This window comes from Astatotilapia calliptera, chromosome 19, assembly GCF_964374335.1.
Source record: "Astatotilapia calliptera chromosome 19, fAstCal68.1, whole genome shotgun sequence".
Classification (NCBI taxonomy): domain Eukaryota; kingdom Metazoa; phylum Chordata; class Actinopteri; order Cichliformes; family Cichlidae; genus Astatotilapia; species Astatotilapia calliptera.
Window position 1 is genome coordinate 32,151,959 of NC_137440.1, and position 15,952 is coordinate 32,167,910.

General features: G+C 40.7%; 1 protein-coding gene across 2 annotated transcripts; it reads right to left on the reverse strand.

The window, feature by feature from the left end:
* On the reverse strand, window positions 1-14,990 carry mthfd1b (methylenetetrahydrofolate dehydrogenase (NADP+ dependent) 1b). 2 transcript variants are annotated; one of them, XM_026152229.2, is made up of 28 exons: window positions 14,664-14,990; window positions 12,762-12,846; window positions 12,460-12,519; window positions 12,296-12,349; window positions 11,757-11,893; window positions 10,574-10,674; window positions 10,327-10,463; window positions 9,836-9,947; window positions 9,627-9,754; window positions 9,418-9,515; window positions 9,129-9,302; window positions 6,924-7,060; window positions 6,776-6,822; window positions 6,578-6,685; window positions 6,404-6,478; window positions 6,214-6,316; window positions 6,040-6,116; window positions 5,743-5,883; window positions 5,580-5,648; window positions 5,285-5,396; window positions 4,973-5,112; window positions 4,303-4,344; window positions 4,008-4,108; window positions 3,711-3,888; window positions 3,504-3,611; window positions 3,213-3,365; window positions 632-755; window positions 1-549 (listed from the first exon to the last, which is right to left on the reverse strand). In XM_026152229.2, exons 1-27 carry the CDS (start codon window positions 14,699-14,701, stop codon window positions 666-668), a joined length of 2,805 nt encoding a protein of 934 aa, XP_026008014.2. In that variant the 5' UTR covers window positions 14,702-14,990; the 3' UTR covers window positions 1-549; window positions 632-665. The 2 variants fall into 2 exon arrangements, with proteins under 2 accessions (XP_026008014.2, XP_026008013.2); XM_026152228.2 differs by having other exon boundaries at window positions 1-755.
* Between the last annotated feature and the right edge of the window lie 962 nt (window positions 14,991-15,952).

Below are 15,952 nucleotides of genomic sequence, written 5' to 3' on the forward strand. Positions count from 1 at the left end.
TTTGTTTTAAAAGCCTTTATTTCACAGATATGAGGAAATCACTGCTTTTACAATGACATGGCCAGTGAGCTTCACAGCAATGATGGCGACTTTTCAAAAAATGTTACCGAGTGTTAATTAAAACAAAGACAGAGAAAGGAGACATTATAAATGCAATTAGATGGGATTAAACAAATTATAATTTTGTTTTAGGGCAGCATTTCTTGTTAAGACTTACTTATGTAATAAAACCTTTATCCGAAGGGCACAGCTTGTTAAAGACTGAACTGAAGGAAATGCCTCTGGTGTGGTGCTCACAAAATATACACAAGTAGTTAGTAAATACAGTCTGGGCAATCTGAGATGTGAAATGTGCATGTTCAGTCAGCAATATAACGGAACAACACGTGCCTGATAGCAGGGAGAAAGACTGTCCTGATCTATCATCAGCAGCTTTACAGACATCAGTGTTAATATGAGAAACAACAAAAACAGCAGACGAGTTTGAGGTGCTTCCAGTTGGTTCTTCTTCACATTTCTTTGGCGCTCAGAGGACTGATGGGTTAATGTCTACACATTAAGAATGAAACAGTTATGATCTGCTGATGATGCACTCTGCTGCATGGCTTTATGTCTTAACTATGTTTCGTACCATCAAAGGGTGAGAGGACCTGTTTTTTTTTCTCTCAGAAGAGTCCATTGACCTGTTCGGTCTCGGGGTCCAGGTCGATGTCATAGAAACAAGGCCGAGTGGGGAGGCCAGGGATGGTGGGCATCTAGGATCAACCAAAAGAGAAAGAATGGAGCTTTAGTTTTATTGATTTTTTTTTTTTAAACCTGCCCTTCAACAACTTTTAATTGCCAACTCCAAATCTGAAAACAATGTTAGTGTAGCATGCCCCATTTTCTTTTTAGTTATGATGTTCCAAGTATCCAAGGATAACTAGATTGACTGGCTAGAAACGTCAGTGACATAAGTTTGAATACGATTGCAGATCTGAAGTCAGAGTAAGAAACTAGACTAAGAGCTTCTCTGAATGTCCCAGTAATAAACAAAACATTTTTTTGTCGAGCAGTGTGATCAATGATGACCTGGTTAAACGATTGAAGTCAGTTACCAAACAAAGGTGTTTATATTGTTCGCAGTTCACATTTTTTGTTGTGTTTTTTTATTAATCATATTGTTACTTCCTAATAAAAGCCTCTGGGTGAGAATATTTGGTGGAAAAAACAAGGGATGGACCAATCTGATATACGGTATCGGTATCAGTCCGATCCGGATTTAAGATTACTGGATCGGATATCGGGGGGAAATAGAAAATGTAACCCGATCCATTAATTATCACAAAAGCACCTTGCAAAACTTGCTACATGGCGCAACCCAGGTAGTGACCTTAACAAGTCGAAGCAGTATGCGTCACGTGATAGAGCGACTGTTGCGTGCGAGACCTGTCGGCGGTCTGGAGTTACTTTACACTGAAAGCATCAGGAGCCTCGCTGCATGCTGCCAAACCAGCATTTCATCTCCGAGCAAGCTATCCCAGAGAAGTGAATTAAGTGTGTAAGTTCATCTCTGAATGTTTGTAAAGCATCCCTACATTAAGGTTAACAACCGGTATACGGAGCTCGGACGTCTATGCGCTTTCAATCTGACTGTACAATGGATAGACTCAAGTTTAACTTTGGAAAAAGAAAACTGTGTTGCACGCTAAACAGATCCGTGGTTCAAAAGAAATGAACTAAAAAACAAACAAAAAAACCACCTTTTTTTATACTTGTGTTAAGTGTTTTATATAAATTACACAGAATTCAGTCTCAGCTTAAATGTGATAAAAACAGCTTACACTGACATCCATCTTGACAAAAGATGAGTGTCATGAAGCCGTGTTTGCATTTATTTGCACTGCTTTCCACTCTGGATGTCTATTTATATAAAGCTTTAAGTATAAAAGGGTCCATTTTACAACTTTTTTAGTTATTGAATATAAACATTATTTTGTGCTGATATTGCACTTCTTTTTTTCAGAACCAAAGGGTTTTTGAAATCTGCATAAAATTGCATTTTCTTATTACGGTACTTTTTGAGAAGGGTTTCCTACTTCACAGTAGCTTCATAGGAAAAAAAAACTGTGAGAAACTATCTGTATAAATGAACTGTATGCAGCAGGAATACAGGTTGCACCGGTTTACTATAACACTGAATGCACGCATGTTGCAAACACACACAAACATTTTCTACTTGAAATGCAAGGGATGGTAGATCCCGCTTTTCAAAATAGGTATCTGAGTATCTCGGTTCAATCTGCTGAATTATGTCAAATTAATCCCAGTGGAGCTTTCAATGCTTTTTCTTCTTACCATTTCCACAAGGAGGCTAACAGCGTTTTTGTTAGTTATTATTATTTTGTTAATTATTCCATGATGCAGCTAATAATAAAACATGTGGGTGTAGAAAAGGCTTCATCTAGATCCGGTTAGAGATGGGATGAAACTACAGAAGGAAGTCTTGATGCATGCTCAATCGTCCGGGTAAGTAAATCCCAAAAAGTTGATTCTGTTCATCTGGATGTGGCATTTATAGTGGGAGAGAAAATTACGTCACTCATCCAAGTGACTTCTTCAGTCTGACCTGACTGCAGGTTTCCCCAACTTTATAAACCATGCATTTGCATAATGACTGTAACTAGCACCACTGACGAACAGTGGGTTGTGAGGTCATTTCCACTGGAGTAAATTTGGTTATCCCAGCTGGACATTTGTCAAAGCTAGGTAGGCACCTAAAGAAAGCTCCAGCAGATCTAGAAGAGAAGGACAACTGTTGCCTAAGTAAAAACCCTACGTGTCAGGAGTATCAGAACAGTTGAGATGCATTTTCTCTAAACACAGTGCCTCTGCGGCTTTTAGACGCCAAAACACGCTGCACCAAAAATGAATCCACCCCAAGGATCAGGTACCCCGGCACAAACAGAGTAATGTAGTGTACACTGTGCCAGGAGGATTGCCAGGATTTATACATCAGGGAAACCAAACAACCTCTGGCTAAGAGGATGGCACAACACAGAAGAGCTAACTCGTCAGACCAGGACTCTGCAGTCTATTTAGACCTGCAGGCCAGTGGACACTCTTTCAATGATGAGGATGTAACATCCTGGACAGGGAGCAACTGAAAACGTCCAGATGAACAGAATCAACTTTTTGGGGTGCAGAAAGAAGGGAAATGAATTAGAGCTTACTGTGCCAACCAACGGGAACAGAAAGCCAGCGCCCACACTGGCTCTGATGTCTCTGATTGGCAGGATGAATCCTTTGGGCACACCTTTCTTTTCTGCTTCATGTGACAGTGACAGGTGGGTCTTTGCCATGCAAACTGGAAGATTCGCGAATCCCTGAAGGAGAGGCAAAAAAGAAGGATCTTTACAAAGGTTTATTCTCTCTGCTCTGTTTAATTGTATTGATCTCAACTGACAGCAGACGCCAACAAACAGGCCTGACAGGACAGGAAACAACAGCTGAGGGATGTTCACCTGCTTGGTGTAGAGCGCCACCTTGTGTTGGGCCTCAGGCAGAAGCTCAATATCATCTGCTCCATAGATCTTCTGAGCAATTATTCGAATCTTATCAGCAATAGGAAGCTAAAGTGGAATCAAAGATAGATATTTTAAGTCATAAATAAGCAGATCATGTGTTGGTTTAAAAGAGTGACTGGTGAAAATTAAGTACGGAGCCCTTACGTCCAAATCATACAGGAACTTGAAGTTGCTGGGGGCGCTAGAGGCCTTCTGGACGGCCTCGCCAAGTGCCACAGCACCAGCGCCACCCTCGGCCCAGTGAGAGCATCGCACAGCATCAAATGCTCCTGCAGATTTAGCCAAGGTGCACACCAAGTCCAGCTCAGCCTCCGTGTCTGTCCTGCACAACAAATGAATGAACAAAAAAAAAAACAAAACAAAACATGCTTTTCACATATGTGCACATTCTTATATATGTTATTCTATTATTCTTTTTTTAAATTACCATCCATCACTTACTTGAAAGCATTCACTGCTACCACCACAGGCACACCAAAGTGCTTTGCATTTTCGATCTGCTTCCTCATGTTGTTGCAACCCTTCTCCAGCAGATTAAAGTTCTACATAGAGGTACACAAACACATTCAGTAAAAGGTTATGCAAAGCTTTAAAGGTTGAAAAGCTTGCATCAAATGTGATTAACAAAGTAGGCAGACGTGGCTCAAGCATTCTGCACAAACTAATAAATAAACAATGTTATCAAAAGCACCTTAGAAGAATATTATCACTGTTTTGGCACATTCTTTTCCATTACCTCTTCCACATATTCCTTAGGCAGTGGCATCCCAGCAGTGACCTAAACAAAAGAGACAAGAGAAATGTGAAATGTGAATGTTTTAGTAAATTCAATAAATCCTCAAATTGTAATCAGCAGTGACTATTGTAATCCTCCATGTGTTTTATTCTTAATGATTACTAAGATGCTTAATTTAAAGATTAAACATAATTTTGTGGACAATTGTGCTGAAATTGTCTTCCGGAAATGGAAAATTGTGAACATTTAAAATTGTAGACAAGTGAAAATGCTCTGGTGGGGCTTTTTTTCTTTTAAAATAAATTTGTTTAAAGTGGGTTTAAAGGCTTGATCTCATCATACACACATTGTTACAGTAGTGGATTCTCATATTGAACGTTCCCCATTTTGTGCACAAGTAATCGTCTATTAGCCAACAGCTCCCAATTCGCACTGTGCTAAATGCCCCATTTCAACTCTTGGCTCTATAAGATCTCAAAGAGAGGGGCTCTCTCTCTCTCTCACTTGGTATTCTCGGGCATAACTCTGGCAATGAACACCCACCCATGTTCTGCTAAAATCTTCTATTTACGAGGAGCAGCCAAACGCAATAAAGGGGGAATTGAGCTAACAGCTCATCTCACAGAGTGAATGAACTGAGGAGTGGCACCAGGGCCAGGAGGAAACTTACTGTTGGTCCTCCTCCATGCATCTTTAGAGCTCGGATGGTCGCCACCAACACCACAACATGAGGCCTCAGGCCCGAGTAGCGGCACTTGATGTTGAAGAACTTCTCCATGCCGATGTCAGCACCAAAGCCAGCTTCTGTCACTGTTGCACATAAGTGACACAAGCAGGAAAGTATATCAGAACCCAAGCCATCAGGACTACTGACTACTATTATCCACTGACATTACATGGACTCCATGACTTTTACAATTAACATCTACAATATAAGCTAACCCTGTTAAAAAAAAGCTCAAACTGATTCTATTCAGCTTACCTACAAAGCCCTCAGGTCCAACCAGCTTCAAAGCAATTTTATCAGCCAGGATTGATGAGTTTCCGTGGGCAATGTTGGCAAAGGGGCCAGCATGAACAAACACAGGAGTCCCCTGTGGATCCAAATTACTCACATGAATTATTACAAAACTATTAATGCAAGTAAAAAAAAAAAAAACTAACAGCAGTTTGATAAACAACAATATCAAACGACCTGAACTACACAGAAATGCTTTTAACGTGGTCATGCTGCATAGGAGCTGCATGGATTAGCATGGGCACCGTGTTTCACCCACCTCCAACGTCTGCATCAGGTTTGGCTTGATGGCATCTTTCATCAGCACAGTCAGAGCGCCACTCACGCCCTACAGAGAAAAATCCATCACTTTCATGAATATCATTATCACAGCACTTACGCTGCATGACGTCATGTCACAGCGGAGGGTTTACGACACTCACCAGATCCTCGGTGGTGATGGGATCTCCCCTCCGACTGGTGGCTACGACCATCTTAGCCAGGCGCTGCCGCATATCCTCCAGGCTGCTGGTGAGGGCGAGCACCGCCATGATTTCGCTGGCCACAGTGATGTCAAACTGGGCCTGGAGGACACAACAGTCCAGTCATGCAAAGCAGCACTAAAACTAAGTTTATTAAACCAACTTTCCCTCAAAGGTTCAACTGCTTTCTGTATATTTCATGATGCTTTATGATACCATGAAAGAAATTTGCCACCTTTAGAGAATAATCAACTTTACCTCTCTTGTGTATCCCTTTTCAGTGGGCGACTGGCCGATAGTGATCTTCCTCAGGAATCGATCATTGGTATCCAGCACTGAAGTGAAACAGAAGGACATCATAAGTATTTGTATAAGACGCACAATACACTCACAGCAGACCTGCTGAGGCGGAGACCTCTGTGCTGTTCATACCTCTCTGCCAGGTAACAGAGCTTGGGTCGATGTCCAGGCGGGCAAAGCGGTTGATCTCCTCCTCAGTGAGAGCAGAGGGCTCCGTCTTCTGTATTCCCAGTTTCTAAACCAAAGAAGAAAACCTCGGTGTCAGAAGTGACCTGTGCACATCTAAATCAAAGCTTACACGTGCTGCAACTTGATCATTTACTTTGAGTCTGTTGATCTGGATCGGGGAGAACGTCCTCTCTCCTCCACTGAGTGGCACCAAACGGTTATACAGAGCCTAGATATTCACAGGCAGAGATGGATTATAGTGGTGACTCATTAGATAAGTTAGAGGAAGTGTACTTTTTATACACCAATGACAGAAATGAGAACCCACCTTATCAGATTGTGTTGCTTCATGGAATATGCGGGCATCGACAGCAGCAGCCACCAAGTTATTGGCAGCTGTGATGGCATGAATGTCACCGGTGAGATGGAGATTAAACTGAAAAATCAAAATAATCAATTAAATATTTTGCTTTCTTTGAACTTTTAGGAAAAAAAAAAGCACAGTGTCAGAAAAGTGATGCTGTACCTCTTCCATTGGAATAACTTGAGAATATCCACCTCCTGCAGCACCGCCTGCAAACAAAAGGATAAAGAAATAAATAAAACATACATGAATATGTCCCTGTAGTAAACATGGGCAACATCTCCTGAGTTTACACTCTTTCGAAACTCACCTTTAATGCCGAATGTGGGTCCCTGAGAAGGCTGTCGGACACAAGCAAACACATTGAGCTTCATGTGAGCACCCATGGCTTGTGCCAGACCGATGGTTGTGGTGCTCTTACCTTCACCCAGAGGCGTGGGAGTAATGCTGCAAACACAAAATCTTGTCAACATGTTTGCCCAAAGCCCTCAAAGGCAAAATATAGTGTTCTCTTTGACAAATAGCTTCATCTCAGTCACTTTAAGCGTTTTTTTTTTTTGTTGTTGTTGTTTTTTTGGTTGGTTGGTTGATTTTTTTTTACATTTGCAAAACTATAACAAAAACTTTCATGACCATACGATGGGAGTTTTATGAGTGGATTCTGCAGACCACCATTGCAAATACAAAGGTGTCTTAATTGACATGTGTAGTTAAATTAGGGTCATACTGCCTCACTGCGCCATCTTGTGGCATGAAATGGTATTACATAAACATCAAACCTAGCCTGAGTTGAGTTCAACTTGAGCAGGGGCCCGTTCTTCGTACCTCGCTAAGTAAGTTAGCTGGATTTGATTGTTGACCATTTCGCGTGATCTTGGATCGTTCGGTTCTCCGAAGCTCATCCGGGACTTGCTGTCATAGCAACGGATCCGTAAGCGTAAACCTGCTCGGGAGCAGGTTTACTTTATGTAAACAGGATTAGATCGCAGCCTCTCAGGTATGTCCGCTTCATCTATACGAAAGCAACAGCGATATTTTACCACTGTGTTACCATAAATACATATTATCAGTGTAACTAAAGATAATGCAGCACTTGATCCTTTTATTGATTTCATACAGATACATACAGGTCATTTCCTTAAAAAAGGGAAATGTACTATTAACATTCTATTTCATGTATTTGATTATTTCAGAGTAGTAATTGTAAATTACTTCGTGTAATCAAGATGGGAGACCACGGCTATAAAAGCGAAGGTGGATTTGGGAAGTCTGTCGCAGCCATGTCCTGTCCGTTTACGCGAGCCACCCATTGTGGAAGGTGCAAGATTGATAAGGAGAGTCCTCAGAATCCAGCGTATATTGCAGGATAGACAGGATCCTTTAGCTCAGCGCGACAGTGTGCTCATAGAGAGATATCGATTTTCCCGTGAGGGTATTATTTACTTAACCAACTTGTTGACGAGGGGGTGCAGGACCACCACCTGTCTTTTGTTGCTCTGCCCTTTTCTTGGTTGCTGTTATAAACAAACAGATTATTTCAGGGTCTCTTTCCAAGAGACTAAAAGCAATATAAGTGATAAATATTACCATTCTGTAGAATATTCTTATATTCCACTTTTACTTGTTCCCATGTTCTAGTGGGTCCTGTTGTGGCTCTAATGTGAAAGGGGATATAATGTACTATAATACAATAGATTACCCTGCTGCCTACTGGTGTTGGCCAGAGGGGCCGATGGCGCGATATGGCAGCCTCGCTTCTGTCAGTCTGCCCCAGGGCAGCTGTGGCTACAACAGTAGCTGCCTCCACCAGTGTGTGAATGTGAGAGTGAATGAATAGTGGTGTTGTAAAGCGCTTTGGGTGCCTTGAAAAGCGCTATATAAATCCAATCCATTATTATTATTAAATTACTTACGAGTTTAATTTGTCAGCAACTTCCTGCCAGCCCTCTCTCCTTGCTTTTGCAGCCTTTGCAGTGTTCCCTTGCGTTTTAATTAAACTCTGAAACTCCTGAAATCCCTCACTCAAGAGTTCTTGCTCTGCTGCCGAAAAATACTGAGCGCTCTCCTTTGACATTTTCGCCGACCAATCAGAGGGTTGCCGATCAATGTTTCTACTCTCGATGCGTAGCCCCTGTTAAGCCACCCAGTGATCTCACATTACTTCATCCAGCTGTACTAATCGTCAACAACAGGTGTGTTCGGAGAACCGGAATAGCGAGCTCAAAGTTGGCGCGATGATTTGATCTTGGATGTAGTAAGCGAGGCACGAAGAACGGACCCCAGATCTCTCTTAAAGTGATTTTTAGGACAACAAGCCAAAAAATCTGTGTTGAGAAATGTTAAGAAAGTGTTTCTCTCTTAACATTCTGCTGATAGCTTTAGTTAACTTGGGGATTTTTGAACTACAGATGTAAACAGTCTGCCAATTTGAATAACTTCTACTTCCACAAACTGAGAACTTCTGTATCTTGAAATAAGATTTTGTCTACAGTCTGCAGACTTTTATTTAACATACCCAGTGACCACTACATATTTTCCATCTGGCAGGGACTGAAGGCGCTTGATGATAGTCAGCTGGACCTTTGCCTTAGTCTTGCCATAGAGCTCTACTTCATCAGAAAACAATCCCACTTCTCTGGCCAGACTGTCAATGGACTTGGCTGCGCAGGAGCGAGAAATCACTATGTCACTGTGGGATAACAAAAGGGAAAAAGAAAATTAGCTTCTTCAGCAAGACAGCGAGGATTGGGCTTCTGCATCAAGTTAATGAACAGCATGGTTATGATTATGATAAGGAGGCAAACCTTGGCACTGGCTTTCGGAGATTGAGTCTGGTGTAAGAAATGTTCCACTTTCCTGCCTGATGGCTCTCCAGGAAGCGCTTTGCACTCAGCACGGTGTTCTAAACAAGTAAACGTGATAAGAAAACAAAAGAAAGAAAAGTTTGAGAAAAAAAAAAAATCAAACTCTTAATTAAACTTGATCAACTCTCAGGTGTCCGAATGGGCCTTACCGCCATCAGCATGGCCACAGTCATAGGTCCCACTCCACCAGGCACAGGGGTGATGAAGCCGGCCTGTTCTTTGGCTGATTGAAAATGGACGTCGCCCACAACACGCTTTCCGCTGGATTTAGTCTCATCTGAAAAAGAGACTCCAGTTGACCCATGCATCTGCTGATTATCTCAAAAGGAAATACAATGCACCATGACCGCATTAATACCTATAACGTGGTTGATGCCACAGTCAATGACCACTGCTCCTTTCTTGATCCACTCTCCTTTTACCATCTCTGCTTTTCCGATACCAACAACCAGGATGTCTGCTCTACCCACCTAGACAGAAACAGGGAGGGATAAACGATGAATGTTTATAAATGAAGAAACTGGATTTTAAGCAATGATGCTAGAGGAATAAATAAGGGAACACGTGAATTAGTGTTTATACTGCAGGCAGTAGAGATCTGTAGTTCCTATGATGTCATAAACTGTTAAGTTAGAATAATTGGGGCAGTTAACAGACTAAAATATTTACTTAGGCTCCTCATATAACAAGTTGTGAAAAAGTTTCATTTGCCAGCTAAGATCAAATGAGAACGTCAGTATTAAGAATCGGCTGCTTCAAACAGCTGCTCTTTATCTGCCTACTGTGCTGTTGTTTATACCTCTGTGTGTCTCAAAAAAGCCTAATGACACTTGTGTTTCTCTGTGTTACCTCTGCGGCAAGATCGACGGTTTTAGAGTGGCAGGTGGTGACGGTGGCGTGATTCCACAGCAGCAAATCATGCATGGGTGCGCCCACAATCTTACTGCGCCCAATCACGACCGCTCTCTTCCCTGCCACAGAAACGCCTGTAGAGAAGCGTCATAAACAGATTGTTGTTACTTTTGATATATTTACACATTGTAACATCATTGTAACTGACTGCAGTTTTTTCAGGGTTATTAGAGATTTTGTTTACCCGTCTGTTTGATTAACTCCATGCAGCCATTTGGCGTGCAGGGGATGAGGCAGTTGCCCAGATCCCCACGGGACAGCTTCCCCGCATTTATGCTGGTCAGTCTGTAAACACACAAGAATGTACAAATCACTGTAACCTGAAGATACCCATCAATCTGAAAGCTTTTTAAAGGTACAGTGTGTAAAATATCACTGCTATACTACAGTGTATACTATAGCTACGGTGGCCACTGTAGGACAAACAACTGTGGACAAACTTTTCCTCTGCAGCGAGTTGTTAGTTTGCGGTTTCCCTCAGCTCTAAATATGTGCTATTTAATCAAGAAGAGGCTGTAAAACTTTGTGAAAGGAGTTCGATACAAGTCAATAAGGCTCAGTGAGGCGAGCTGTTGGGGTTGCAACACTGCTGTCTGCTGCTGTTGGTGAAACTTTCTCTGAAGACTGAACATTGTTGCATTCAAACTATCATACGATGTGAGAACGTAATCACACCGTTTACCAGAGGGAAAGTGGAATTTTTAAGATAATCAAACCTACCTTAGTTGGCATAATGTTCGTTTGTGCTTAGCTGTTTTTGCTTAGCTGTCTCGTTGTCAACTGTCCGGAGACAGGAGTGTCACATGTGTAATCTGCTGAGAATAAGTATTCCTAACACTATCGGGAATAAATAAGAATTTTATAAACCTCTGCATGTTTTACAGGCCTGACATCTGTTCAGGAGATGAGGCGTGAGGTGAATAAGAAGAGGATGACATTTTATCCAAAGGGTTTGTCTTGCAGCTTTCTGTTTTGTTGGGTGGAGGGGACCCCTTCGCAGATCATATAAAACAGGTATGATACTTCATATCTTGGGTTTGAAGGTACAGACAATAAAAATTTGCCTCCATGGCACATGAACATCTCCGCTTTTCGTGTAGTTCGTGTGTAGCCTATAACCACATACGTAAGACGAGATTAGACAGAACCACATTGACCATCTCAGCCACTGTATTCATGATGGTGGGACAACCAATCTCTTTAATGTATTTTTAAAGGCTTAAATCTAAGTTTATTACAATGCATCTGCTTGTTGGACAAATTTAATTACTGTTTATGAGCACAACAGTTATTTTGTTTCTGTAAACTAAAAAAAGTACTTGCTGTAACTCTGAAATGATCACACTTTTCTGTGTTGCTGTTCTTACCCATCTACGTCCTTCTCTGGGGCCACGAAATTCGTGACCTTCTCTGTGTCGATTTCATGGACTGAATCTAAAGGCAGCTGAACGATGAGGCCGTGGACAGAAGAGTTCTTGTTCACCTCTGTGATACTGTGAAGAATCTGAAAGCAGGTAGGAAGCCTTAAAACCCTTTATTGCTTTCAGGCTTGTCATGTACTGCATTCCCGCACAGCCCCTGTATTGCTAAATCAAGAAAAGCCTGAAAGCTCAAATTTCACCCATATGTCTCTGTGCTGAAAATCTGTCAATTATTGTGAGTTTTAAGCACTCAAAGACTTTAGTGAACACAACAAAAAAAATTTATGCGATTCTTTCGACAATTTGTTTTTGCTTCAAGAAACCATGTGACCTATGCATGCTTCCTATTGGAACACTAGGAAATAGTATGGCAGGAACAACTACTCCCCCAGGTGTCCATAAATAGTCTAATCCTGGAGTTGCTGTGCAGGTGTGTGCAACCCGACAACTAAATAAACAAGCCTCCAGTAATGATTCTAACTCACCTCCTCCTCTGTTGCGGTCGCGGGAAGTCTCAAATGCATTGCATTTATTCCAATCTGCACACAAAAATGCAGCTTAGGGATAGAGCTGTGGCTCATTGAAACAATATGCAGTGTACACACGCGGTGCAAAAATCCCTTCAGTATCAAAAAATTATTTTCTTTACCTCTGCTGCTGCTTTGAGCTTCATGCTGATGTACAGATTTGAATCATCGCGGTCTCCAACCTGAAAGACACATACTGCTTATCCCCCTGCATATTTCTATGACAGAACAGGAACTATGTCACACAGACAAAGCACCAGCATAAATGTCAGAATCCTCATTGTGCCACTGCACACAGATACCCTGACCCTTACCTGCCAGGTGCTCTCTCTAACGAAAGGCCAAATGAAAGCATGGGTAGAAATGTTTTTAGGGGAAAAAGGCTTTTAGCCTCCAACCACAAAGAATTCCATCATAAACTTACCTGTAAAACCACTAGACCAGGCCTGAAGTTGGGATTCTTAAGTTTCAACTGCTCGACATCCTTCTTCAGACGCTCCCTCACCTGCCTGAGAAAACAAAATACAGCCAATTTAATTTGTGCAATAACACAAAAAAAGAGTTAGCAGTATCATGTGACCCAATCTGTACCGTTTAATTAAAACAGTGACAAATTTATGCACCAGATCACCAGATTATTATTAAATTATTATTAAATTAAATTTATTATTACATTTATTATTAAATGATTATTATTAAATTTATGCACCAGATCAATGCCATCTGATGATCTCATTGTGAGTCATTTTCCAAACTCAAACTATCATTCTGGACAATCACTCAGAAAAGCGTGCTTATCTTCAGTTGTTGTCTTCATTTTATCTTTATTGATTTAATGTTCTGGAGACTAGAAAACAGGGCACTATTTTTTGCGTAGAGAAGAGATAAGCCAGAACAGATAAAGGTTGAATACAATCAGCTGAACCAATCAAAGACAAGCGAGAAAACAGTGATTGCGTTAACTGAACTTTGTGGTCATTGCTTTTGTGTCTAAACCCAAAATCCTGATTGCACACAAAAGTGTTTGGTTTAACATATTGTGGATGCAAATGAAACAAAGAAAAGAACCCAAAGTTCTAAAGAAAGTAGGTAACAGATGTGCATCATGTGAGCTGTAACAGGAGTGGTGATGAAATACATTTTGGCACTGATTTGAGACACAGTTCAACTAAACTTAGTCTCAAGAGAAACTCCTTAACCTTAAGATTTATGTACCCCCCCCCCCCTTTTTTTTTTCAAGATGCAATAATGTGTGCAGAAAATGTTTTCCAAAAATATAGCACAAATTATATACAATATGCATATAAAACAGGGTAATTAAATGTTACTTAGGTACAGTATTTTGCATATGACCTTGTTTGCTTTTTATTTATCTACCAGCAGAGTGACCCTGGGGATCTTTCCAGTAATTAGAAAAGGCAATCACAACACTGAGTATTGTACCATAACAGATCTTTATCTCAACAGTGACTGGTACAAGTTTTCCTCATTAAACAACCAGGGCTCATATTCCTACAAACACAGGTCATTCATACCGTGTGCAGTCAAGCATGTCAGCTTCTGTCGAACTTTGGAGATAATGAATAAAGATGACCCATGGGGAGAGCGGCTCTGTGGCTCTTTGTATTGCATAATATAATCGACTAATAACTACTGTGAGGCGGTCTTAACAAGATACAGGCCGCTATATCTTGTGACAAGCACATGCAGCTAGATGTCTTTTGTGTTACTGTTAGAAAGATTTTGCCTTTTTGCCGTTTTTCCACTCATTCTCATTACTTGGATCTGGTCAAAGTTTTTCGATTTAAAAAAATTATAATAATTTTAAAAAAGGGTTTGCCTGGAATATCTGACTGTATTTTTCTTCTTCAAATTAGGTCAGTGAACCAATAGGACAAAGATCAGAGCACAACGCCACAGCTTCTTACATAACACCCCAGGATTTGCAATGATGCATTCAGAAGTTATGAATGACCAAACCTAACCAGTTAAGAAAGTGAATTACTCAGATTTCCGCTGAATTTAGAGTCAACGCATATGCACGGTAAACAGTCTCTGCGGCCCGATGCGACTGATTTAACAGTAAAACTGTTGATTATACTAAGTTATGAAATCACTTCACGGCGTCAGACTGCTTACTTCATATATATAAGATTGCACTTAAAATCCTCAGAGGATGCACAGCGTTTGAGTAAGATCAGACACCACCAGCTGTTAAGTTACTGTAACTTTGCTAGTTAGCTTCTTTAGCCAGTCACATGTTTCACAACGCTGATTACATTCACATGCTACCTATGCTTTCGTAAAGGTAATGTTTGATACTTACGCTGAAACCTCTTTACCGCTTATGATCTGAGCTGGCATCTTTCCCTGGGATGGTCTCTGCTCTTCTGGTGACGGTAGTAGCTGGTCTGCACGCTCACTAACTTGTAAGTAGAGGAGCGTGGCTCTCAAGTACTTGTGTCAAGCCAGCCTCCAATTCGAGACTTGCAGTCAAGCCAGCCTCCAGTTTGTTTTACGTTCCCTGTGTATTCAAAGTATTACGGGAATGGATGTGGAAACCGGATTTCAAAATAAAAGCCAACTTCGAGTGAATTAACAGATATGTTAAGAACATAATAACATATAATTTAGGCTTTTTTTTTTTTACAAACTCTAATGTTAGATCTATATGACACAGCCTTGTACCCTAATTGTGCCCTGTCACTATCAAGGCCATCTTATTTTGGATTTCAAAGTAAAAGCCCTGCGAATCTTCATTTTTGAACTACTCTTTCAATGACTTAATAATGCTCTTAAAAGCAAAAGTCGTATTTCCAAATACTATTTGAACTTTATATCAACACTTTCCAACCACAGTCTTTTTACAGTGATACCATATCAATATCAAGTCAGTCTGATTTTGCCTTTCATAGTAATGGCCCTTTGAAATTGTCCATAATTGACTTAATCTTCTAACGATTCAAAATGCTCTAAAATGAAAAATTCTTGTTTCCACAGGGTAATTCCACCTTAGATCAACAGTATACAGCCCCACAGTGATACCATATCAATATCAAGTCATTCTGATTATGCCTTCCAAAATAAAAGCCTTTTTAAATTGTCCATAATTGACCTAACTTTCAGTGATTTCAAAATGTTTTAAAATGGAAATTTCCTGTTTCCACAGGGTAATTCCACTCCAGATCAACAGTATACAACCTCACGATGTTACCATATCAATATCAAGACATTCTGATATTGCTTTAAAAAATAAAAGCATTTTCAAACTGCCCATATCTGAGTTGCTCCTGGAACAATTTCAAAATGCTCTAAAATGGCAAATTCCTGTTTCCACAGGGTAATTCCACTTTAGATCAACAGTATACAGCCCCACAGTGATACCATATCAATATCAAGTCATTCTGATTTTGCTCTCAAAAATAAAAGCCTTTTCAAATTGTCCATAATTGACCTAACTTTCAGTGATTTCAAAATGCTCTAAAATGGAAATTTCCTGTTTCCACAGGGTAATTCCACTCCAGATCAACAGTATACAGCCCCACAGTGATACCATATCAATATCAAGTCGTTCTGATTATGCCTTCCAAAATAAATGCCCTTTCAAATTGAGCA